The sequence below is a fragment of the Sinohyriopsis cumingii genome, chromosome 1, assembly GCF_028554795.1.
Source record: "Sinohyriopsis cumingii isolate HCF-2022 chromosome 1, ASM2855479v2, whole genome shotgun sequence".
Classification (NCBI taxonomy): Eukaryota; Metazoa; Mollusca; class Bivalvia; order Unionida; family Unionidae; genus Sinohyriopsis; species Sinohyriopsis cumingii.
The window spans coordinates 27622093-27648093 of NC_142961.1; the positions used below are offsets into that span (position 1 = coordinate 27622093).

Here is a 26001-nt window from a genome sequence, read left to right on the forward strand (position 1 = left end):
ACAGTTGAAAGGCCCTTCATTATGAGATGGTTCCTGTTATAAGGCCCTTCATTACAACAGTTAAAAGGCCCTTCATTATGAGATGGTTCCTGTTATAAGGCCTTTCATTATGAGACAGTTCTTGTTATAAGGCACCTTCATTATAACATGGTTCATATTATAGGGCCCTTCATTATTACATGGTTCCTGTTATCAGGCCCTTCATTATAACATACCTCCTGTTATAAGGCCAATCATTCTAACACTGTTCCTGTTATAAGGCCCTTCATCATAACAGTTATAAGGCCCTTCATTATGAGATGGTTCCTGTTATAAGGCCATTCACTGTCACATGGTTCCTGTTATAAGGCCCTTCTTTATAACAGTTATAAGGCCCGTCATTATGAGATGGTTCCTGTTATAAGGCCATTCATTGTCGCATGGTTCCTGTTATAAGGCCCTACAGTATTACATGGTTCCTGTTATAAGGACCCTTCATTATTACATGGTTCCTCTTATAGGGCCCTTCATTATTACATGGTTCCTGTTATAAGGCAGGTTTGGTCATGGATCCCATTTCATTTGGTGGTAGTATCTATAATTTACTTCATTACAAGGCAAAATACCTCAATGGCTCCCATGATTTGCATTACAATAACAGAGTATTGTATTAACATCTGCTACAGTGACAATAAAATCACACTACAAGTTACAGTGGTCCTGCATTACCAGGAACAAACCCAAGTCCAATGCTGATTTTTTATTTTTATTTTTTTAAAAAGCATTTTGCTCATCTATTGTCACAAATAGGATGTTTGGTTCTTAGTGCTGACCCATCTAAAAGGACGTAATCAAATTAAAGTATTATGTTCACAGTATTTTTTTTCGGTCAACAATACTGCCATAGAAAATGATTATTAGAGAAGCTAAAACTAATCTATGTCTAACGCCAATATAGTTAAAACCTATGGAGTCTAATGCCAAAGCCACTAATCTTTAATGAAGTTAGTACAGTGAACCTTACATACACTATAAACAGTGAATCAATCAACCTCCAACTGCCAAAAGTGTATATTCCAAGTACAGTCTGATTAAATCAGAAAGTAAAAACCAGACTTTCATATGACTCTATGAGAGCTTCACTGACCAAGAGTCAGGTCAAGTCTGTTCAGCAAATAAAAAAAAAATGTTTCTTTATCTCTTTCTTTTGTTTTCTTCTCTTGAAATATTACACCATCAATACAATAATGTCCATCAACACTTCCTGGACATAAGTGATAACGATAAACATATTTAAAATTATCTTAGAGATCATGCAATGTATTGGTGTAGCATGCAATGTATTGGCATAGAGATCATGGAATGTACTATTGGTGTAGAGATCATGGAATGTATTGGTGTAGAGATCATGGAATGTATTGGTGTAGAGATCATGCAATGTATTGGTGTAGAGATCATGCAGTGTATTGGTGTAGGGATCATGCAGTGTATTGGTGTTGAGATCATGTAATGTATTGGTGAAGAGATCATGCAGTGTATTGATGTAGAGATCATGGAATGCATTGGTGTAGAGATCATGCAATGTATTGGTGTAGAGATCATGGAATGTATTGGTGTAGAGATTATGCAATGTATTGGTGTAGAGATCATGCAATCTATTGGTGTAGAGATCATGGAATGTATTGGTGTAGAGATCATGCAATGTATTCATGTAGAGATCATGCCATGTATTCATGTAGAGATCATGCAAGGTATTCGTGTAGAGTTCATGGAATGTATTGCTGTAGAGATCATGGAATGTATTGGTGCAGAGATCATGCAATGTATTCATGTAGAGATCACGGAATGTATTGGCGTAGAGATTATGCTATGTATTGGTGTAGAGATCATGGAATGTATTGGTGTAAAATGGGCAACATGTGTTCCTTTTTATGTACTCACAGAGTCACAGTCTGACAATTTGCAAAATATTTGTGCAGAAACAAAATCCAGTATCAACTACATGTTTTATGTACTGTTTCAAAACATAAATGAAACGATGAAATTTGTCCATTTATGTGATCAGGTTTTTTTTATGAATGCGGACTAAACTACCAATCAACAACTTTACCAGATTTTTGTTAACATCATTTTAAACAACACATGGAATCTTCCTTTTTCTACTTTAACTGAGACTACAGGACATCAGAACAGAGTGGGAGGAGGGAATTCAATGCAACAGTAACTGGTAAATAACACATAATTAAAATTTCTTTTACCCCTCAAACAAACTTCATTTTAATAACAGTAATACATTATATGCATCTACTGTCTTGCTGAATTTACCAGTCTGAAGAATGGCTTCAGAAACAAAAGAACTAGTATAACAAATAAAAGCACTTATCATCACTGCAGGAGTGTTTCTTAGAGAAATCTGGCTGATGGCTTGCTCAAATGTTTTGGTCACAACTAAATCAAGTAACCAAATGCCTTTTACTCTGGTGCACCAAAGATTGAAGTTAAAAGGATGAATAGGTAGAGTGAGATGATCAGAAGGTAGCTCACATGTCATCATTCAAAGAGCAGTGCTTCAAGAAGACCCAAGATACAGCAAAAACATGTGCTATAATTCTGATTAAAGAATGGTCCCCCTCAGTGAGTGACTGATACGTTCTCTTGATACTGAGGATGATCCACCTGAAAATGGCTGCCACTGAAATATCAAAGGAGCATTGATCAAGGCAAAGAGACAATTCCAACCTTTCCTACTCCTAGAGGAAGCCAAATGAAACCTTATAGCCCTAACCATGCAAAGAAACTTGTCTTCATCACCCCCATCACAGATATGACTCAGATTTGGGATTGTAGAGTTTAATGACATTTTTCCACACATGTCAGGTAGAGGAAGAACCCAGAAAGACCCTGGGATAAATCACTGACCCACAGGAAGCTACTGACAAGTTTTCTCACATACCCATATTGGTTGAGCCAAGACTGGGAACCTCAGCAGGACCAGGGCATAGGCCAGAAACCCAGCTTGGCAAAGAAGAGAATCAGAATCATATTTACCAGTGAACCATAAAACAACTCTTGTCCACAGACCAGGCATGTATTTCACCCCTTCTCCTTGCTGACAATGAGATCAGAAAATAAGGTTCTCAAAGGAAGTTTCAGTTAAAGGGTCATAAGAGGGTTAAGATAAAGCACAAAGAACACACAAAAGGTTGCTTGTAGGCATTAATGAGATACTGGTCTCTAAAGCTCAAAATACCTGAAAAAATCTGAAAGGTATGACCCAATGGTAAAATCCACAAAGAACATATAAGTGAAAGAAAAGGCTGCTCTGTAGCCCTTAATGGTAGATAAAATATGTTTCCTCAAAGATGAATAGAAGAAAATCTGCAGATGTAGTTAAAGGGGAACATTTAGGATCAATGTGTTACCTATTGCAGAAGGAAGATCTTCCACTTTGCATCATAAGCTTTGGAGGTAGATTACCTTCAAGCCTGAGCAATGCAGCTGGCAATCTTTATCAAAAACTGGTCTTGGCTGATTGATCAATCAAGCTGAAGCAAGCAAGATGTGGAGAATCTGTGGATTGTTGTGTAGGAGATCCCTTGTGAAACCTCAATACTTCTTTTCCCAGAATGTCAGACTCTGATGGTGATCTTCTCTGAGACAGTCCATCAGAGGATGTTCCAGACTTCCACACAATAAGAAGGAATATGTTTTTCTCCCTGATATATCAGGTTCACTAACACCACTGTATTGTCACAGGCAGTCATAAAACATTGATGCCATATGAAATTATCACATCCCTATAATGCTGCTGATGTGAAGGGTCACTTCTTTCTAAGACCATAGTTACTGAAGGACTACCCCTTCATGCTCCAGGTGAGTACCTCCATCCCAAATCCAATGTGTTTGAGCCCAGAATGGAATAGGGTCTGGACTGTGATATGGCACTCCATTCAGGAATCCATTCTGATCTAGGCACATACTATGGGAATGACGAAAATCAGATCCCATGAAATCCATGCTGACATTGGGTCCTTGTGCAGTTTGCAAGAAGCAGGAACTGTGGAGTGCACAAGTGAAGTCTCCCTAGGCCACTTTTAGAGTTCCCAGGAGAGAGTGGTTAAGGTGAGCTGACAACCAAAGTCCTACGAGATACAGATTCAGACCAGTCCTATCTGCTGGAATGTGAACCCTCTCTTAATTCTCAGGTGTTCTTCCTGAAGGAATTTGTTTAAGGCAGATAGGCCGATGAAGAGTCCAAACTTGTAATGCCCCCCACCCCCAACCCTGGTATAGAAAGTCAGACTTTTTTCATCTGCCACCCTATCAACTGTGCATTCCAATGAATGGTGTGTAACTCTTCCTTGGATGAACCAGTTTGAAATGGTGAAAAAAAATGGGTTCCATGAAACAAAGTTGGCAACCATCCTTCAAAGTGGAAAAGACCCACACTTTATCTGTGATGCCTCTGAAACAAGCTCTAGTCAGCATCTACTAAAACACTGTGAAGAGGAAGATGATTGGAAGCAGTATGACCTCATTTTGGATGGTGACAGAATCTGAAGACTTCTCCCTTGGTCTCTACAACCACCTCATCTAGCGAAGGATGGGCTGGAGTAAGTTCTGAACTGGGGTTTTGTGAAGTATTGAATTTTGAATTGTATTTAACCTTAAAGTTGAATGCATTGAGCATTAAACTGTTATTGCATTTAAGCAGAGAAAAGTCTTTGTGAAGGGTCACTTTGACCTTTCTTCTCCCCCCCCCATGTCAGTGATAAAGCTTGAAGGCTAGAATTTATGACTGAGTGAGATTTGACCAAGGGGATTGGTACGGTATCCTTAGAATGTAAACATTTGAGATACCAACCATAACCGCTTGATAGGAACCATGTCAAATTATCATTTTCAAAGGGAAATTGATATATCCCGTAGTTCACAGATTCTATGCTGTCTAAATCTGGTGGAAGAAATTATCATCTTCGGGAAAATTTAGGAACAGCTGTATATGATTGGGCAGAATAAATTAAGGTGTACACTTTAGAAGCAATGTGAATTTAAAGTGACAACCTTAGTCGGAATTCTTTAGTTTAATTTCCTGAGAGAGGAGTAGTTTTGGCTCCGGGGGAAGCCTAAAGAGAATAGTGCTTTCCTCGTTAAACAAAAAAGGAACCAGGTGGCTGTCTTGTGAGAAAAGACTGGGTTTAGTGCTAGGAAAACACAAGGTCTGAAAGAGAACAGCATTAAGGAACAGCTTTCTGGGAAGAGAGACAGGACAGTACAAAGACAGAAGTCCAAGAAAAAAACAAGGACGAGGTCAGAATAAAGGACTAGGAAGTCCAGGAAGGGATGAAGCATGGAGAATAGGAAGTTGAGGAAACAGGAAGATGCTGATATATGGTCAAGGGAGGAAGGTGATGCAAATCAGTCATGGTCATTGCGCTCTTTTCACCACTTGTTATTATGATGGAATAAATCCAAACTGGACACTGCTATTAAATTCTGCTGACATAATTTAGATTGAATTGGAATTGCCACATTTAATTTGTTTTGATTAAATTTGTTATTTTTCTTGTCTAAGGGGGCTCATATTGCTTTATTTCTTTCCAGTATTCTTGCTCAGTTCTCTGTTCAAATTATATTCCTTTTCCACTCCAACTGGGCTATAACATTGAGGGAGGTCATCCTCTAGAAAATGCCAGCCAAATCCAATTAACCACCCCTCTTACTAAGAGGGCAACTTTACAGGTTGTTTGTGCAGGTGTTGAAGTTGCCCATTTTAAAAAACTTGGGAGTTTCCATTGGTTGATCAGCATTCTTCTTGGCCAGTTTTGACAAGCTATGAGTAGCTCCCAGGCAGCAGCTTTGCATCATGTAGTGCAGCTCTCAACAGCTATTGCTGTGATCCAGGAAGATTTTGGACTTCTCTAAAAGTATATCTGCAGAAATGGAGAAGTTTCATGTCAGTGATATGGACACTGACAATGCATGCCTTTACATTTTAGCCACTGCCTCCAGCAGGCATTGAAGAGACACTGGAGACAATGATTTCAGTTCTAAGGCTTCGAACAATTTCATCAGATAAACCCAGTTCAGGCTGATATCCCCACCAGAAAAACACTCAAGTCGGGAGGGGGGGGACAGGTAAATTGACTCAATAATGAGAGGCAGAAACCAGCTGTTGAAGCATAGAAATAGAGACAGACAACCTCTTCTGCTGTTTGGTAGCCTCCTTTCCCCAGGAACACTTCTGTGCTAGCTCCTGAAGCATCACTGAGTGCAGGAACACAAATGAGGTTCAGGGTATAGCGTCACTTTCCAATGGAAAAAAGCAGTGGAACTCAGCAGCCCCCTAGGCAACTAAGCAGCCCTTATTTAGGATCACTGCTCACCATTGTAGCATGAGGAAGGTACTACAAATAGGATGGGGATCCTATCCCAGCGGTCATTAATCTAATTTGAAGACAATAGTGGCACCACTCACCATTGGTACCTGTACAGTGTGCACACTGTGTGGACTTTTGCTGATGAGATTTAACACCTCCTTCCTCCAGACCTTTGCAGCAGATAGACCAGAGAGAACAGATCTAGTTGATACAGAACTGGCCAGATTCAACATCAAGATAGCAGTTCTGAGTGAAACTAGCCTAGCCAAGGAAGGACAATTCATTGGAGTAGGAGCTGGCTACACCTTTTACTGGAAGTGTCTGAATTAAAGAAGAGCAATGCAAAGCTGGTGTTGGGTTTGCTATCAAATCACAACTAGTCAGCAAGCTCACAGATCTACCAAACTGCATGAATGACAGACTAACGCAAATGAGATTCCCACTGTCTGGAAAAAGACATGTAATTATCACCAGTGCCTATGTACCCATCATGACTAACCCAGATGAAATCAAAGAAGTACCAATGGCAGACAAGCTCATCATCCTTTGTGATTTCAATGATAGAGGTGGCATAGATCACCAGACATGGTCAGGTGTAATTGGCAAAAATGGCTTTGGCAAATGCAACAACAACAGACTCCTCCTACTGAGGAAATGTTCTGAACATGACCTCCTAATCATCAGTCTTCCAACTGCATCTTGGATGTACCCACACTCCAAGCACTGGCATTTTACTGTCATTATCAGGAGAAGATAGGCACAATGTCTGATTGACAAAAGCCATGAGAAGTGCAAAAGACTGGGCTGACCACAGGCTCATGGTCTCCAAGCTCAATATCCAGATTCAGACTAGCAGGTGATCACAAGTCAATTATGAGGCTCTATGGAAGATTGCAGCCAAAGTTGGTTGTCCAGAGAAATTCATCCAAATGTTTGGCAATTCCATGATGGCATGATCACTCATGTTATGGATGATGGTGAGTCATATGTACCATTCCCAGTCACCAATGAAGCCACATAAGCTGTTCAGTATACTTAAGGATGTCTTCCATGACTATGAAAGTGGGATCAACATCTGATACCAGACTGATGGCAAGCTCTTCAATCTGAGGAGACTACAGACAAACACAAAGTTACAGAAAGTGACTACTCATGATCACCTAGTTGCTGATGACTGTTCCTTGAATAACAAATCTGAGTAACATGCAACCAAATACAGTCCATTTATCTTCAGCTTGTGATAATTTCAGTCTCACAATCAGTATCAATGAGATAGAGGTGATGTTCAAACCTGCACCAGGAAAGGAAAGACTTTTGTGGAGCCTACCATCACAGTGAATGGCCAAACCTTTCTGACTAGAGACAGGTTCACCTACATTGTCAGTGTACAATCATGTGCAGTCATCGATGATGAAACCAACACCAGAATATTCTAGACCAAGTGTAGCCATTGGTACACTAATTGCAAATGTTTGGGAGCACAGAAGCATCAGTCTGCAGACAAAACTGAATGTCCACAAAGATCTAGTGATCTAACAGCCTCAGTGAGATCACAAATACAAATTCTATCCAAACTGACCTTGTTAACTATTATAATCTATAATCACTAAAATAAAACTAACCCAAAGTAGACTTCCCCATATTTGAACAAAATTGCAAACTTTTACATTTGCAAAAAATAACTGTTACACCATATTTCTAACCAAACACTTTTGGCAGTTAAGGAGGAGAGTACTACATGTACAGAGATTATAAGTCATGCAATAAAATTTGTCAAATTATGCATAGCAGTGAAGGGATCTTCTGTACTAAGGAGATAGTTAATAACTGTCATGCAAGTGATAACTTTTGTGTGAAACTATGAATTCACCATTTTCAAGGAATGCCAACTTTCACTGATTTTGTGGTTGCTCCTAACCACAAATTTAAAGACCCGGTAGGAAATGGTCCTTTAGGACCACCTACTTCCCAAATTTATAAAATTTACGTACCAATGAAATCACAGTCCTGAAGAGTTCTTTTTAAAAGAGTTTTCTGGACTTCAAAAAGTTTTCAAGAGGTATTTTTCAAAAAGAAATTAAACCTTCCAAATTTGTTACTTTGTTTGTCAATGTTGAAGTTAAAGCACAGAACTAATAATAACTTGGATATTCTTGATTTATCCATGCTCCCAACAATAAGTACAACATGCTTTAAACTTTTCAGGTGCATCTTTAATGCACTGTCTTCCATTATGGAAAGAATAATAAATTTGTCACATGTCTCTCACTTCGCTTTGAATCTGTCCCAATTAATTGTTTTCACCCAATTGCAAAGTGGGTCACACTCCCATTTTCAAACAAAGCTCATTTCTAGTCTGGTCACATTCCTTGCAGAAAATTGTCATCTAACTGCAAATGTGATTGGTGTGCCAATGCAGAAAGGGGATGCTAATCCATCTCGTCTCTCATTTGACCCCTTCAAATATGTCACATTATATTTATTTCTTTACCTATTTTGGAAATAATGTAAATAAGAAAAAGGTCTGAATTTAACAAGTTAAATATTTTATTCATTTTATTGTTTTATGTCCAACCTGACATGTATAAACAGTTTGTAAACACATTTCTAGGACTTCTGAGGATAAAGCAAACCTTTTGAAATTCAAGGAGATTTTAAGGCAACCTCTCAAATTCTAGGAATTTTCAAGGTTGTATGAACATTAAAAATGTCCTTGTTTTACCAAAATCATGAAAAGTGACACTCATGAAAATAAATGAATTCATATGAATGATTAATCCAATTCTCTACCTGGCCATATGATTACTGTAGGAAAGGAATTCCCTTAATAAGCTGAAAAAAAATCCATCATTATATATCAACCCATGCATAAACCATCTAAACAGATGTATTGTATAACTTTTTCCCCTATCATTTTGGTTTTTGCTTAAAATGCAAGAATAATATACAATTAATTACAGTCTTATATGATTTAATATATAATTTTTCAAAATTAACAACCATACTAACACCTATGCATGCAAAAAATGTTTAGCAGATTACTCGAGCACCAAGTAGAAAAAGCAACAGATATTTTAGGACTGCAGCCAGAAATAAATTAGATGATGATCTCTTTTGGGTTATGATGATTATTTCTATAGGGGTCATGATGATGATCTCTAAAGGGGTCTCTATAGGGGTCATCATGATGATCTCTATAGGGGTTATGATGATTATTTCTATAGGGGTCATGATGATGATCTCTATCGGGGTCATGATGATGATCTCTATAGGGGTCACAATGATCTCTATAGGGGTCATCATGATGATCTCTATTGGGGTCATCATGATGATGTCTATAGGAGTCAGGATGATCTCTGTAGGGGGTCATGTTGATGATCTTTATAGGGGTCACAATGATCTCTATAGGGGTCGTGATGATGATCTATATAGGGGTTATGATGATTATTTCTATAGGGGTCATCATGATGATCTCTATAGGATGTCATGATGCTGATCTCTAAAGCAGTCATACATTTTGCTGCGTGCAAATGTTTGCCAGAATATGAGGAAAAAACTGAGCCCAATGTTCAAAGTGTTTCCCTGAGTACCAGGCAAACTCTAGCACACAAAAAACCATGCATGTATATCGTTATTCATGCATGATCACATAAATTATCTATAAAATATCTGAACTAAAATCAATCTTTAAAACATGGAAAGCCTGTACTTAAGTACCACATGCAATTCCTAGGTTTAATTGCAGAGTCACAAAACTGTAAGTGTTGAACCAGCAAACCCCAGCTTGATCATGCAATGAGAATACAAGTTTAAGTAACAAAAAGAAACTGATTTATTCAGTTTGCAGAAGTTAAACTTGAAATGTTACCAATCAAATGTGGAAGCTGTCTACAGAGTTATGTGCCCTTTGTATGCATCTTTGTTGTATGTGTAATTCCATGTGAACCATTATTTACCTTACTGCTTGTGAATGGTGCTGCTTGTAATATTTAATGGTAAAGTTGCATTCTTTTCAACTGACAGTCTTTTCTTTCCTTTAGAGTGAAAACAATTTTACATATTCTCCAACTTCCCTGTCATTTATTTTATAGTCTATGTGTTTTCATTTGAAATTTGAAGTTTTCCTGTGTTTGCCTAAATTTTTCTTCATATATGAATGAAATTATTTTGCTCATTTTATAAATGAATTGGAATCCAGGGAATATCAAAGCTTTTTTCATCATGCCACAGAGAAAAGACCAGACCCTGCATGTAATTGAATCTCAATATGTACAATCAGCTGCAGTATGAAGTGAACAACTGAATAAATGGGAAGAATAATGTTCATCCCCTTGGATAAAATTATACTGAATACTGCGTCCCTTTTATCTTTTTCAAGTAGAGTCTAGTTTCATTGATCCAACTTCTATTAATCTGACAATGTGTTTCATCTAATGCCATTTACTGCGAAGATTTCCCAATGGTAATATGTAGTTTTAATCATTTATCTGAGGAATAGGTTTATTGGGCATATGAAATGGAAATGGTTTATACCAGATTAAAGAGACAAGACCATATTACTGTTTGTCACTGTTGATTCACATTACTTATACAAGATATAAGCTAACTCAAATTTGTTGATACTTTAGGTGCATCCCCTACCTGCATTCAACTACACCTATGATATTACAGGTGTGAAAATGCACAAGAATGCCAAATCTTAAACTTTTTCCAAAATCAATACAATGTTTCTGAAATTCATCGGCACAAAGAGATATATGTTTATTTTTTTACTTTTTTTAAAGATAGACCAGAGTCACAATCATTGTCTTTTTAAGCAATACAGCCGAAGAATGTAAAGGGAAATAACTCACACTCTGGTACTCTAAATGCCTGAACCTCACCCAGGAAGCTTCAATTAAGCATTGATGGCAAAATTCATGCCATTTTTTAGAAAAGCATTGTAAAAGGTGGTTATTCTACCTGTCCCCTATTGATCCTTTGGGTTTCCAAATGTTGATATCGATGTCCCAAGCCAACTGGTCCATGTTTATATAGGTGAAGTGGTCATCACTGTCTTTCAGCTTGGTCTCCATGGCACCATTAGCGGCTGAAAGTATTCAAAAAAGCTCTCATCAGTAAAATTTCTTGATTTATATTCTTTCTAACAATGTCCTTTGCCCTAAATATTTAAATTCATATATATATATATATATATATATATATATATATATATATATATATATATATATATATATATATATATATATGTATATATATGTATATATGTGTATATATGTGTATATATGTATATATATATATATATATATATATATATATATATATATATATATATATATATATATATACATACATACATACATACATGAAATTTATGAAAAAATGACAAATTAATGAAAACAAATATTTCCAATTTATTGTATTGTTGTGTATATTTAATTTGTATCAGTTTTTCTCCATGATTATATGTTATGTACGATTGTATTTTGGATTTGACCTTGTCCAAAATCAAGTTTATGGCATACCTGACAAGTCACATTTGTTTTGTGGACAACAAAATATACAGCTTATATTGTCCTATGATTGTGGATTACATATTCAGATTATTATTATTATTGTAAACATGTTTATGCTAATCTGAGTTTAGGACACTGGAACTCCCACAAGGTATTACCTAGTGTATCTGATGTTTACCACATTCTTTATTATAATTTTAGTAGCAGATTTTATTTTGTTGAAAACTTATAACTGTCTAGAAATGAACTTTTGACCTCCATCCAGGTTCTACTTTTTAGTTTTTTATGTAATCTTGTTTAGTTGAGTCAACAATCAGAAAGGGTAACCTATCTTTGATTGATTATTAAAAACCTCTTTTTAAATAACTCTTGGGTGTAAGTAACACAAAACTATGTGGGAATTAGCATATTCCCAAACAAAAAAAGAGTATATCTTCTGTCTATATACTATTTATAACTGTAAATATAAACTGTTTGATGCAACCTAATGACACAGCAAACACTAATGAAACCAAAAAGTTTCTACAAGAAATAATAAAACCCCAGTTACAAGACAGCATTTCCTTAGATCAGTCCCATCATAATAAGTCTATAATAATTCTTGTTTGTATGAAGATATTTTTTAGAATTCATCCTTTCTGCTGATCTGAACAGCCTCATTATACAGTAAAACCTTCCTGAACCAGTCCCTCTGTTATCTGATATCCTCTGCAGGCTACCCATATATTTCAGTTATTACTTGGCTATGCTAGTGAAAATCAAGTCCCTCTAATCTGGCTACCTGTACAAATTAGCTGAATTCTCCAGTTCCTACATTAGTTGCAATAGGAAAATTTCAGTGTAATTGTTTTTCTGCTTTTTGTATTATGGTAAATCTGTCAGTTTTCACTACTTATGACCACCTGATATCACAAGCTTCTATAATTTAAATCTTACGCACATGGAATACTGTCCATCTCTACGAGGGCCACAAAAGGCTGTGGAAGGCTGATGATCTTCCCCATTGTCTGTAAAGGTAACATACACCATTGATTATTTTTGCAGTGTGAAAGTAATTTTGCATTACCTAGTTTAAGATCAAAGAGTTGCAACACTACTTTTCCATTTCGTTGTGATGAAAATTCTGAACAGAATCGATTAGAAAATCTCCTTAACTCTTCTGTCAGGGTTTTTAAAACTTAAATTAAAGTAAATTCTCAATGAAGCTGAAGACTGAGAGGTGCAAACAATACCTGCTATAACAAAACACTGAGGGCTAACAGCAGTCAATATATAAAGTTTGAGTGAATTACCTTTGAGTTTTCCATCAAGAATTAGCTCTAGGTATCAGAAACATAAGGCTCACTGTTTTCATTTGGACCCAATGGATGTTGTAAGCTGGAACCAGCGTTTACAGAATCATAGAATTAAATATGGACCTGTAACCTTTCCCCTATGCACTACTGAACTATGTACCAAAATGCACTCTTCCATTTCTAGGTCAATTCATTGAAAGCAATTATATCATGATGATGATAACAGCTAGACAGAATTGATACATTTTTACAAGACTTTTCAAGCAGAATACCTTTGATTTTCATTTGCTTTTACACCAGAAATACTAATTATCTCATCAGAAGCTTGTACACCTCATTGAACAGCTGGTCATAATTAACTCTGAATACAATATTGATGACTGGGCTAAAATGTGTAAAGAAATGGCATCATGTCTCTCATTCCCATTCCAAATCTACAAACATAACAATGGTCTGAGTTTCAATTTATTTCATGGTAATCTATGTTAATTATATTTACTGCTGACACCAAACAATAGAATAGAAAATTAAAAACTACCTGAGGCCCAAGCAGCAAATAATCTCCTAAATCTGAAAAATGATAAACAAAACAATCTTTATGACACATTAAGAAATGCATACTAATTTCTGAATCTATACAAAAAACAATTTATAAAAAAAATCATATCCTTTATGTCTGAAACAGAAGAAACATACAGATATAATATGAAACATGTTTATAATGGCTGGACAGGTGTCATTCATAAACAGTTGAAATATATATATATATATATATATATATATATATATATATATACTTACTTAAGCTTAACACTATATGAACTGCAATTTCCTGCCATCACAGATACTGCAGCTTTATAATGCATATTTCCAAGAGTATCAAAGAACAGATTTTCAACACGACTACCATGGTGGCCATAATATTTAAGGACAGATCAGAGCCAGGACAACTAGATAATTAGTGTTCTGTTGAAAACCTCATATCAGTATCACCTTCCATTTGAGAGAAGAAGCAATAACAAGATTTTCAAGATGACTGATATGGATGTCATCATTTTCATTTAGTACCAACTATATATTCCAAAAAGTCTTCTAGTGAAAACCCAATATCAATATGACTTTTCACCTAGAAGGAGTAGTGATGAGATTCTCAAAATGGCAACTGTGACTTCCATATTGGATAGAAGATTGTTATGACTTCCATACTGGATAGCAGATTGCTATGACTTCCATATTGGATAACAGATTGGCACATTTGTTTATTTAAGACCAAGTGGACATCATAAGAAGTCTTCCAGTACAAACCATCATTCTGAAATGTCTTTCCATTCAGGATGAGTAACAATAACTAGATTTTTAAGTTGATTGCTGTGGTGGCCATATTGGATATCAGATCAGCATTGTTTTCTTTAGGACCATTATAAGATGTCTTATAGTGAAAACGCCATATTGGTATGGCCATCAATTTAGGAGGAGTAGCAATATCATAATATTCAAGCAGACTGCTGTGGTGGCCATAATGGATCTCTGAGAAGCAACATTTTCATCTTGGACCAACTGGACCTTGGGGTGAATTTGCATACAAAGTTTCATGGCAACACTCCAAGTAGTTTATGAGTCAAAATAACAAACTACTGCTAACATATCTGTATGTCATGTCAGATGTCAAATGACAGACAACCGGCATTCCATAACCTCTTTGTTCTATGACCAGTAGAGCTAATAAGTTCTGTGAGCACAACATGCAACAAGTTCTGACACCACAATATATATTTTGTTTTAGTGAAATAGCATAGGAATATTGAATATGGATGAAATTATTGAAACTGCCAGACAAATTTTGACGAATAAAAGAAAATTAATCAAATTTCACTAAATAAATGAAGCAAGTATATTCCATCTGATGTTAATAAATACAAATTTGCCAGGATTTCGTTCAATTTATTGGCTGTTTTAATTAGCCACTACTGATAATAACAGTAACATAGTGGAAAACTTTCATATGTACCTCTGTGTTTGAATTCTGATTCCATTTAACGGTCAATTACATGGTAAAAGAGTGGAAGATTTATAAGACTGCCAAAAATAACAATGTTTGAAAAAAGCAACTGAAGTGAGGTACACATCCCACACCACCCTCTTTATCTATACTTGATGAAAACTGGGTACAATAGCTTCTTTAGCAACTATCATTTGCAGGTGTTTCATCTTATTTTTTGTTGAACTATTTCTTAATCAGGGATAAGAAGCATTATGTCACTCAAGTAGACAAATATGTTAATGATAAAACTGAATTTCCATTTTATAAATGGTCAAATATGACAAGCTACTAGTCCAATATAAGCACTAGCTGAAGTAAACCAGTTTTATGCCTAATATCTATTTCGACTAAGGTTTGGGATTCTGGCCATACAGAAAAGCTATAACCAGACTCTTAACCAAGATTTCAAATAAGATTGACTTCACTTTAGCGTCAGAAGAAAGGTTCAGAAAGATGAAGAACCTTGACAAAACCACCAACTATAGGTAGGCAGTGATAAATGTTCTAAAACCTGGGGCCATGAGGGTGCAAGGCAACTATGTTACCATTATGCTATATTTTATCTAAGAGTACCCACGTGGAAAGTTTTTCTTGTTTTTCTCAGCAGCTTTCCTGGCACTGAGTACTTGTGGTGGGTCCAGATCTGGACTTGTCACACCTTTGGTATGGTACCCTGACACCTCTATTGGAGACTTGAAGCTACTCTTCATTGGAAGGGCTTTCAATGTCTAAAATAAGAAAATAAAAAAATAGGAAGTGGCTGTTAATTGCCAGAAGAAACTACTTTTCTCTTTGAAAAATAAATCTAGGTTAAACAAGAAAATATTTAATAATGAGCTTGAACCCTGAAACCATCTTTTATTTTCAATCATGAGCTAGGTGTTATTGAACATCTATCAACAAAGTCTGACACTTAAGGATGAAATGCTTAAGAAGTCTTCTTGTGAAAACCCAATATTTATAGGACTTGCTGTTTTGTTGAGTAAAGATAACAAGATTTTCAAGCTGACTGCCATGGTGACCACTGTCCATGTACTCTGGTCTGAAACTGGAGAGACATAAAGAGAGAGCTTGTTGTTCATTCTCATTAGGGACAAGTGTAGCACTGGCTCATTAGAGACATGTCTAACACTGATTCAATAGGGTCATGTCTACCTCTGACTCATTAGGATATGTCTATCACTGGTTTGTTAAAGACATGTCTAACACTGACTCATTAGGGACATGTCTAGCACTGGCTGATTAGGGACATGTCTAACATTGATTAAATAGGATCGTGTCTACTTCTGGCTCATTAGGATTTGTCTATCACTGGTTTGTTGTGGACATATCTAACACTGATTCATTAGGGATATGTCTAGCACTGGCTCATTAGGAACATGTCCACCACTGGCTTTCCCTGTAGATGAAAAAGTGTCTCTGATACTGTTACAACTCTGGTCATACACAAAATAACAGAAGAATCAAACCCATCAAGTTTTGTAGCACTTAACAGATAATTTACTGGTAATTATCAAAGTTATATAATGAAAATTTAAGAGGAACTTAGTATTATAAACTGAATCCAAAATAATCCTAAAATGTTCTATTCAAGTCCAAAAGAATCAAATGTTCTGAATGAATTTCAGATTCTTGAATGTACATATCACAATGGAATTGTCCAGAACTCCTATGAATAATTCACAATAGCCCCCTAATAATGTTCTAGTAAAATTAGTACTTTGTAATTCCAGTGAATAAGAATAATAAATGTCTCCTCTCAAATTATCTAACCACAACATTAAACACATCTGCAGACTGATTTTAATATATGAAAAAGAATCAAAAATAGGAATGAATTAATTCCTCAGTTCTCTCCTTATATACACCTTCAAGATTTTATTATGACCATATGTCACAATATACCCCACATGACAGATCTTACTACTCATTCTAATATTTCACAATACCTATTCAGGTGACTTAACCAATCCAATGGGAAATAACTTAATTCTTCTAAGAACCCACCTGACCCCACCAGCCAGTGAGAAATTACCCAAACCTTCAACAGTTTTATTATTAGAAACTCTACAACATCTATTGATCCTATACAATCTACAAACACTGCAATATCTTAAAACTGAATCTACACCCATATACAAAATTAGCCATGTAATACTTTCTTTATAGACAATCACTACAATTTACTGTCATGAACACAAATTACACATAAAATAGATATAGTCCTGTACCAAGAGTTACAAAAAAAATATAGATATACATAACAAAATGACAATACCAACTGGTACAGAGATCATTCTGAGAGGAATGCAGGTCCTGGTCTTGATAGACTGTCTGCCAGTTTATTTCTCTTGCCTGGAATGTGACAGACTATTAGAATGATCTTATCTGAAGCAGTCCAATGGAGGAGGTTCCAGACTTCAAAGCAGAAAGAAGGAGCATGACTGCTCCCTTGATGCCTAAGGTATACTACAATAGGGATGTTGTCCATGATGCATTGATGTCTCATGTGGATGAAGCACCAGTGAAGTGCTAGAAAAACTGCCTGCATTTCTAGATTGTTCATATGAAGGGAGTGGCGAGATGTAGGGGAGCTACGTCAGTTGCTTCATTCAGACTCCCCATAAAATAAGGTACAGATTATCTGTTTTGACTCAATGATCTTAAACTAAGTAACAGAAAAGAGCAAAAACCACAAAAATCTGTAAAATTCAACAAATAATTTATTTCCCTAGAATTCAGATAAAGAAAGCATCTGAGAGAGATCACCATGGGAGGATAAAGTAACTAGTGGACAAGCCTTCAGTTCCAAAGCCTCTTGAGACTTAATGGGGCAATTAAATCCCCACCTTAGTCCAAGGCAGTGGACATACAAGGCCAAGTAGACAAAGGTACATTGTAAATAAAGGCTGAAACCAGGAGCTGGAACACAGAATAGAGGACAGACCAACCCTTTTGCTCTTTGACAACCTTTTAGTCTTGAAATAATTTATGAGTTTACTCCTTCAATATTGCTAAGAAAGGGAGCAACAGAAATTCTAATTTAGACTGCAAAGAGAGCCTCTCCTAGCATCAAATGAGCCTGAAGAGTCTGCATACAAATGGGAAAAAAGGAGGTGGTAAACCTCATTTATTGTCTTGTCAAAAGGTGCACACTTTGTCCCATTGCATCATTTGACCTGCAGAAAGGGACTAAAAATATGAACTTGAAAGAAGAATTCATCTGTGTCAACCAAAATTTATAGTTCATCATCCTATCCTCTCACACTCAGGGTGAGACTGGATTATTCCATTTTATCTCCCCAGTTGTAAGAATGGACTGCTGAAATTTGGTGAGGGTAGGAGTGGAGGGAATACAGGACAAACCTGTTCTTCTTCTCTCCCTGGGCAATAGCCTCTTGATGCAGGAGGCAAGTGGCTGTTCCACTCAATTTATCTGGCTAATAAGGCCTGATAAGTTGGGATAAGTTATGGTCCTATGGCCTGTCCAATGCGCTGATCCTTGGAGCTATGGCAAAGTCATACATGGTGTCATGGAAGGAGATGGAGACATGACCAAATCACCACAAGGCAGTGGGAGAACCCAAGCCACATAGCGGTTGAATGGGAAGATCAAGAAAGCAGGAGTGTCAACCCTGATCCCTTTCCTAGACAGGTCATCAAAATTAGGCCTGCTCGACTTTGGGATTGAACAGAAACATAAAATAGTAGGGGGGGCTGGGGAACAAGAGTATCAGCCCAAACACTATTGCCACACCAGTCAAAACCCATTGCATGACCCAAAGATCAGTAACCAGTGTCCAGTTCCTAAATCCAGTGCTAAGTCCTTGGTGCTTGGTGACCAGTGATCAGAGACAAGAAATGGGAGAAGGGTATCATCAGCACTGAGTGCCCTGTTTTGGTAACCCAGTACCTGCTGACCAGCACTCAGTGCCTGGTGACATAAACTCAATGAATGTTCTGGACACATTATCCAGTGTCAAGTACCTGGTAACCTAGTGCCAGGTGACAGACATTTTATGACTTGTTACTTGATATTATGTGGTGCCCAGTAACCTGGTGCCTGTGCCCCATGACCAGTGACAGGTATTTGGTCACTGTCACTTGAAAAACTACCTGGTGACTGGCACCAAATGCAGAAGGAGGTGAGTGGCATTACATCTCTATTTCCCTTTACTAGTGCCAATTGGTGATCAGTGACCTGGTGCCTAGTGACCTGCACCAGACCCTGTTGTAGTGACCCAGTGCACTGTGACTAGTGCTCAGTGTCCAGCGACAGACACTTGATGACTGTCACGGGACACATTACTGTGACCAACACCCAGTGTTAAGTGCTTAGTGACAGACTTTCAGATGGTGCTCAGTGATCTGATGCCTGTCTGGTGACTGATGACAGACACTTGATGACTGTCGCGGGACACATTACTGTAACCAACACCCAGTGTTAAGTGCTTAGTGACAGACTTTCAGATGGTGCTCAGTGATCTGATGCCTGTCTGGTGACTGATGACAGACACTCAGTGACTGTCACTTTACATACTATTCCATTCCTGGTACCCATGTGTCAGGAAGGCAGGACTCACTGTTGGGTGATGGCAACTTCTTCATGCCAGAAAGTGCTGATGATCCTTCCCTCACAGGAGCTATGACTTCTTTTTCTGTAGCAGTTTCCATATCCTAGAAGAAGCCACAAACCCCTCCATAGCAAGGTACTCAGAACCCTCAAACTGAATGAAAAGGGACACATACACATATATTATGCAAGCACTGAGGAGAAAATATCAAAGACAACTCAAAAATGGATAAGACTGACAGTAGATATGCCAAAAGATAACTTGAATAATGAAAACATTGAGTTTCCAAGAGACACATGAGAACTGCATGGAGTCGAAGGTAAAGAATGATGATATTCAACTGATGGAAGCTGACTACAGTATCCAACTGAGATCATGTTGCTTTTTTATATTAGACCTCCAGTCACTAATTTGAGGAGGGAATAATCACATCTGGACTGGAAACTAGTATCAGGAAAAGATGTAGCAACAGAATAATAACAGAATCTGTATCACTGCTACTGAGTTTCTGCAGCATGTTTTTGAATTCTGTTTCTCATTCATCTTACAAACTGCATAAGAATCCATATTTATGTGAAGAAATGCCAATGTCATACTGGTTTTAAAACTGGTACTTAAAGTGATCCTACATAATGCAACAACATCCTACATTGCTGTTATCACACAAGCAAACTATACATTAAATATGTTTACTCACATTGAAGACCTCCTCCTCAGTAGGCATGTGGTAGGACTTGTTGGTCAGGTTCATAGACTGCTCCTGAACTCGCTGTAACAAGAAGTCAGACAGCTCCTCGTACAGCTTCAGCACTTCGCCCTGAGACAAAAAATGGCGGAAAATAAGACAACGCAATTCTGTAAATGCTTGGTTTCACCTGATCCACCTCAGGCAGATCTCAAGCCCAAAACCTGACCATAAAAGTATACTAGTATGACCTAATTTGCTAGCTGTGAGTAGTATTCTTTAAGACTACTGTAACTATCAAGTTTCATGGCTATTTATGCCAAATTCCAGATAAATGCAACTAAAATCAATGTTAACACCTATGCTCATAATCAGACCAAGGCCTTGGTAAAGTGATACCTATGTTTCATCCATGTTCCCTGTCTTTATGACCTTCACAGTGGGAATTAAGATATATAAACTTTTCTATCTTTCATATAAACAAATGTACAATTCCACTTTGACGAATTAGAGTAGCATGCTTTTTGGTAAGTACTCTGGATTCATGAGAAGAAATTCATAAATTCATGACTCAAAGGTCAAAGACTACCATTATACCCATCAATCCAGGTCTAAATAGGTGCCACCATTACTGTCCAGGTTGCCATTTGATGGATAGGTGTTGAAATATGGAGGATTCTGCCATTGTCCATAGTTGTATGTTGTGATTAGCAAGAAAGTATAGAAAACTATTACTGCTTTGTGAACCTCTAAAGGGGGGAGGGGAGAATCAAATCCTTCAGGTAAATTGAAAATTACGGAGCAGGGGCTTAGATAGATTAGATGAAATCTGCTTTCTTTGCACCTCAACAGTCCCAAGTTCAATGTCCAGTTCTGGCATATGAAAGGGAAAGTAGCTGACCATCATGAAAGGTCAGTGGTTGTTTCTAGATTCTTCAGTTTGTTCCACCTAAAATGTCCACCTCATCCTAACATTTGAGTCACTGAAAATATGTTATAGGACTGGAAATTGCTGTACATTAAATGTAAAATGAAGTATTGTGTAGGCCAGAGGTAGAAGTTGCTAGAAGTCGCTACATATTAAATGTCAAATGAAGTATTGTATAGGCCAGAGGTAGAAGTTGCAGGAAATTGCTACACTTTAAATGTAAAATGAAGTATTGTGTAGGCCAGAGGTAGAAGTTGCTGGAAATTGCTACACATTAAATGTAAAATGAAGCATAGTGTAGGCCAGAGGTAGAAGTTGCTGGAAATGGCTGTACAATAAATGTAAAATGAAGTATTGTGTAGGCCAGAGGTAGAAGGAACAGGAATGGCATTACAAAAGAGAAACATTTTGTTAGTACTTAAATTTTATGCATGTCATTTATCAAGGAGGGAGAATTCCTATTTTCCACACTGGATGATCCTTTTTCATGGAGCCCTGAAATCTATGGTTTGTAGCAAAACAAAATCTTAAAAAGAAAAAAGGTACCTCACACATAAAAGTAAAATCAGAATAAGTATAAACTTTAAATGAAAGCAGGAACACGCTGCTACTTACCCCAGATTCATGATAGGCTGATATGATCTTCCCAATCTTTTCTGTAATTGTAACGTCTCCAGTAGCTGTGACCACCAGATTCATCACACCTAAAACATGAGCAAACAAATGAACACCAGATTCATGACACCTAAAACATGAGCAAACAAATGAACACCAGATTCATGACACCTAAAACATGAGCAAACAAATGAACACCAGATTCATCACACCTAAAACATGAGCAAACAAATGAACACCAGATTCATGACACCTAAAACATGAGCAAACAAATGAACACCAGATTCATCACACCTAAAACATGAGCAAACAAATGAACACCAGATTCATCACACCTAAACATGAGCAACAAATGAACACCAGATTCATCACACCTTAAACATGAGCAACAAATGAATACCAGATTCATCACACCTAAACATGAGCAACAAATGAACACCAGATTCATCACACCTAAACATGAGCAACAAATGAACACCAGATTCATCACACCTAAACATGAGCAACAAATGAATACCAGATTCATCACATCTAAACATGAGCAACAAATGAACACCAGATTCATCACACCTAAACATGAGCAACAAATGAATACCAGATTCATCACACCTAAACATGAGCAACAAATGAACACCAGATTCATCACACCTAAACAAAAGCAACAAATGAATACCAGATTCATCACACCTAAACATGAGCAACAAATGAATACCAGATTCATCACATCTAAACATGAGCAACAAATGAACACCAGATTCATCACACCTAAAACATGAGCAACAAATGAACACCAGATTCATTACACCTAAAACATGAGCAACAAATGAACACCAGATTCGTTACACCTAAAACATGAGCAAACAAATGAACACCAGATTCATCACACCTAAACAAAAGCAAATAAATGAACACCAGATTCATCACACCTAAACAAGAGCAAGCAAATGAATAAATCCAGCTGAGATGCATAATTAAACACAGAAAGAGTATTTTGCTAAAAGATGCTTATCTATAACTTGTTCATTATGTCTATTTTGTTTTTTTCAAAAGAAGATGATGGGATAAAATATCCACATATGAACATGACATCCACATATTGACTTGATATCCACATATGAACATGATATCTACATATTAACTTGATATTCACATATTGGCTTGATATCCACATATGAACATGATATCCACATACTGACTTGATGTCCATATTTATATGCCAATTTATCAACCATTTACAGTGTGAGCCCGCTATAACATAGTAGTTGGGGTGCAAAGACCCTGACCATGTTATAGACTGAACCGTGTAATAACCAAGTCAGTTAGGTGAAGAAAATAATGCATTTACCTAACATATGGCAGGGGAGGGGGTAATAAAAATGTGCACAAAAATATGTGCTTTTGATTAAATGAAGACAAACTAGTCTGAAAAACACTTGTATATTGACAACTTACATTTGTGTAGTACAATCCATAATCCATTAAGTACTGTACTTGTATATAATAAATCCATGAATCTGAGTACATGTATAGATCACATGTTATAAACTTCATATATGACTCATATCCCATTAGAAAACACAAATAATACACACAAACAATTGGTAGTCCTTGATTGATCTATATCCAATTCACTACAATTGTCACCAGTAGCACATGGTTATAGGTGTTTACATGCTACATGTACATGTACTGAAATTAGCCTAGATTTTGGTCAGCTGGAGAAAGCTATCATCTTACTGAGGTTACCCAGGAGATGAGGCTATTCATGGGGAAATGAAAACATGTGAACAAATTAAAATGTTTAACAAACATCTTTGCAAGATTCCCCATCTTCAATTAACTTGACAGCTAGATATCTATGGTTTCAAAAAATTGGAAATTTAATTTATATTTTATGCAACCGTTGGTAGCAACCATAAGCAAACATTTTTTAACTACAAAAATAAAATTTTCATGGCACAATAAACATGTTCCAGCCACTTTGGAAAATGCAGAAATCCATCATATTCCATTGCTTTTATTTAAGTTTGGTGCTGATGTCCTTTGATGAAAGGTTCTTTGTTTTTATTGAAGATTGCAGTTGGCTTTCTTTGATGAAGGGTGTATGTGTTATTGAAGATGCCGTTAAAGGGCAGCTTTGGAGGACCAAACCAATGTCTGCTTCTTATTGTGTCAGCAACATCATATAATTGTAGAACATTGATTGAGACTGAATTTTTTTCATTTGCTTAGTATTCATACAGAATGTTCAGTCCTTCAAAGGTAATCAGTTTTCTTTGAAGTTTCAACAAAACTAATTTTTTTTCTGGGTACATTTAAAAAACAAAAGGAATTAGCCATCATTTGGTCAATTGTAGCAGTTATGTTCCTGCCTTCAAATGTGAGCATTCTGAAGAATTTAACTTTATAAGTGAAAAGAAGAAGAATTTTACTTACCATCTATATAAAAAGGTCAGTCTCAATAAATGTATTAATTACTAGCAAGCAGCCAATAGTCTGACACTATTTCGTCTGAAAGATCCATTATGAGATAGTGTCTCATCTGGCTGATCTCCAATGACAAAAATGTCAACAACAAGAAAATGCAGAGATCTCACAACATATAGTACCCAGGCCAAATGTCAGAATAAATGAATTATGATATAAAAATGCACTGTTAAGATGTTTTGCAAAAGCAGATAAACTACAGTGCATTTTATATCACTTTTGTAGCTTCCTGTCATGCAGCCTCTGATTTTCTTCACTCCTAACCCAAGATTGTTTATATAAGTTTAAACAGCCAACAATGCTGCATAAAAAAATCACCAGATGGCATATTTTGTCACCAATAAGAAAATCAACTGCAATTTACGACATTGGCAAGACCCAGTGCGATCCCTGAATAAACATGTTACACATTATTTTTCGTACTTTTAAGAAGAAAAAACTATTTTTTCTTGTTCAAGAAAAATACATGTGTGTACACTGAATTGCAGAGGCCATGCCATGATCATCTTATTAAAATTCATACACGATCTCTTCTCCAAAAGATAATAAAATTTTTACGCTTTACTTTTCATACTTTTAATAAAGAAAAAAATTACATGTCTGAGAAAAATGCATGTATATAAAATTTTGGGAGCCATTACAGGAATGTGTCATATCCAAATTTGTGTTATAACAGAGTGTGCTATAGCAGGGTCACACAGTAATTAAAAAACAAAAACTACCTTCATTTATTTGCAACCAAAAAAATTATGCACATACATAAGCCATGTGCTAAGACATATAAATAATCATATGAACTGGCAATCTATGTTACAAATGGTTTATATATACATATCGTTTAACTTATTTTTTATTTCAAAGTTTTATTATGCTAATATGTTAAATAAATGTGAAAAACAGAGGTATGTTGCTTAGATGAGCCTGACTTTTACTGAAATATAATGATTCTGTATGTATGTATGCATGTATGTATGTCTGTCTGTATGTATGTATGTATGTATGTATGTATGTATGTATGTATGTATGTATGTATTAGGGTTGAACAACACATCAACACAATAATGGCTATACAATGCCATATAAAAGTAAAGTTCTAAATGTAAATATTAAGAAATGCACAAAAACCTTCAGAAAGATAAGCGCTTCTAAATAAGCCACAATAGCTAGCAGGTTGGACTCATAACCAAAATGATGCAGGTTAGAATCCTACTACTGGATCAGCCCAACCAGCTACCATGGTGTGCCCTTGGACAAAGTACTTTACCCTAAATAACCTACATGTGATGCTGTCCTGTAAAACATCAAACCTTCCAAATAATGAAATACTAAAAGATAAAACGTAAAGATATTTTTTAATGCAGAATGTACATTGTTATGTATATTTAATTTAATTTATATTTGATTTAATTCAATTGTTTGTAAGTTTTAAAATCTTTTTATTTTTAATTTCATTTTGTCAAATTAATGTAGTATTGTTTACTAGGAACTTGATATTTTTTCA

General features: G+C 36.3%; 1 protein-coding gene across 6 annotated transcripts in view; it reads right to left on the reverse strand.

Moving 5' to 3' along the window:
- Positions 1 to 26001, reverse strand: part of LOC149806589 (uncharacterized) — a 255709-nt gene that overhangs the window by 101759 nt on the left and 127949 nt on the right. For 5 of the 6 annotated variants that reach the window (XM_089955217.1, XM_089955242.1, XM_089955233.1 and 2 more), the window contains exons 15-21: positions 22014 to 22102; positions 20483 to 20602; positions 15789 to 15939; positions 13709 to 13740; positions 12816 to 12882; positions 11322 to 11448; positions 9150 to 9191 (exon numbers count right to left, since the gene is read on the reverse strand). In XM_089955217.1, the coding sequence (XP_089811343.1) occupies positions 9150 to 9191; positions 11322 to 11448; positions 12816 to 12882; positions 13709 to 13740; positions 15789 to 15939; positions 20483 to 20602; positions 22014 to 22102 (628 nt within the window). The remainder of the gene's footprint in view (positions 1 to 9149; positions 9192 to 11321; positions 11449 to 12815; positions 12883 to 13708; positions 13741 to 15788; positions 15940 to 20482; positions 20603 to 22013; positions 22103 to 26001) is intronic. The other variant, XM_089955210.1, reaches the window with a different exon arrangement.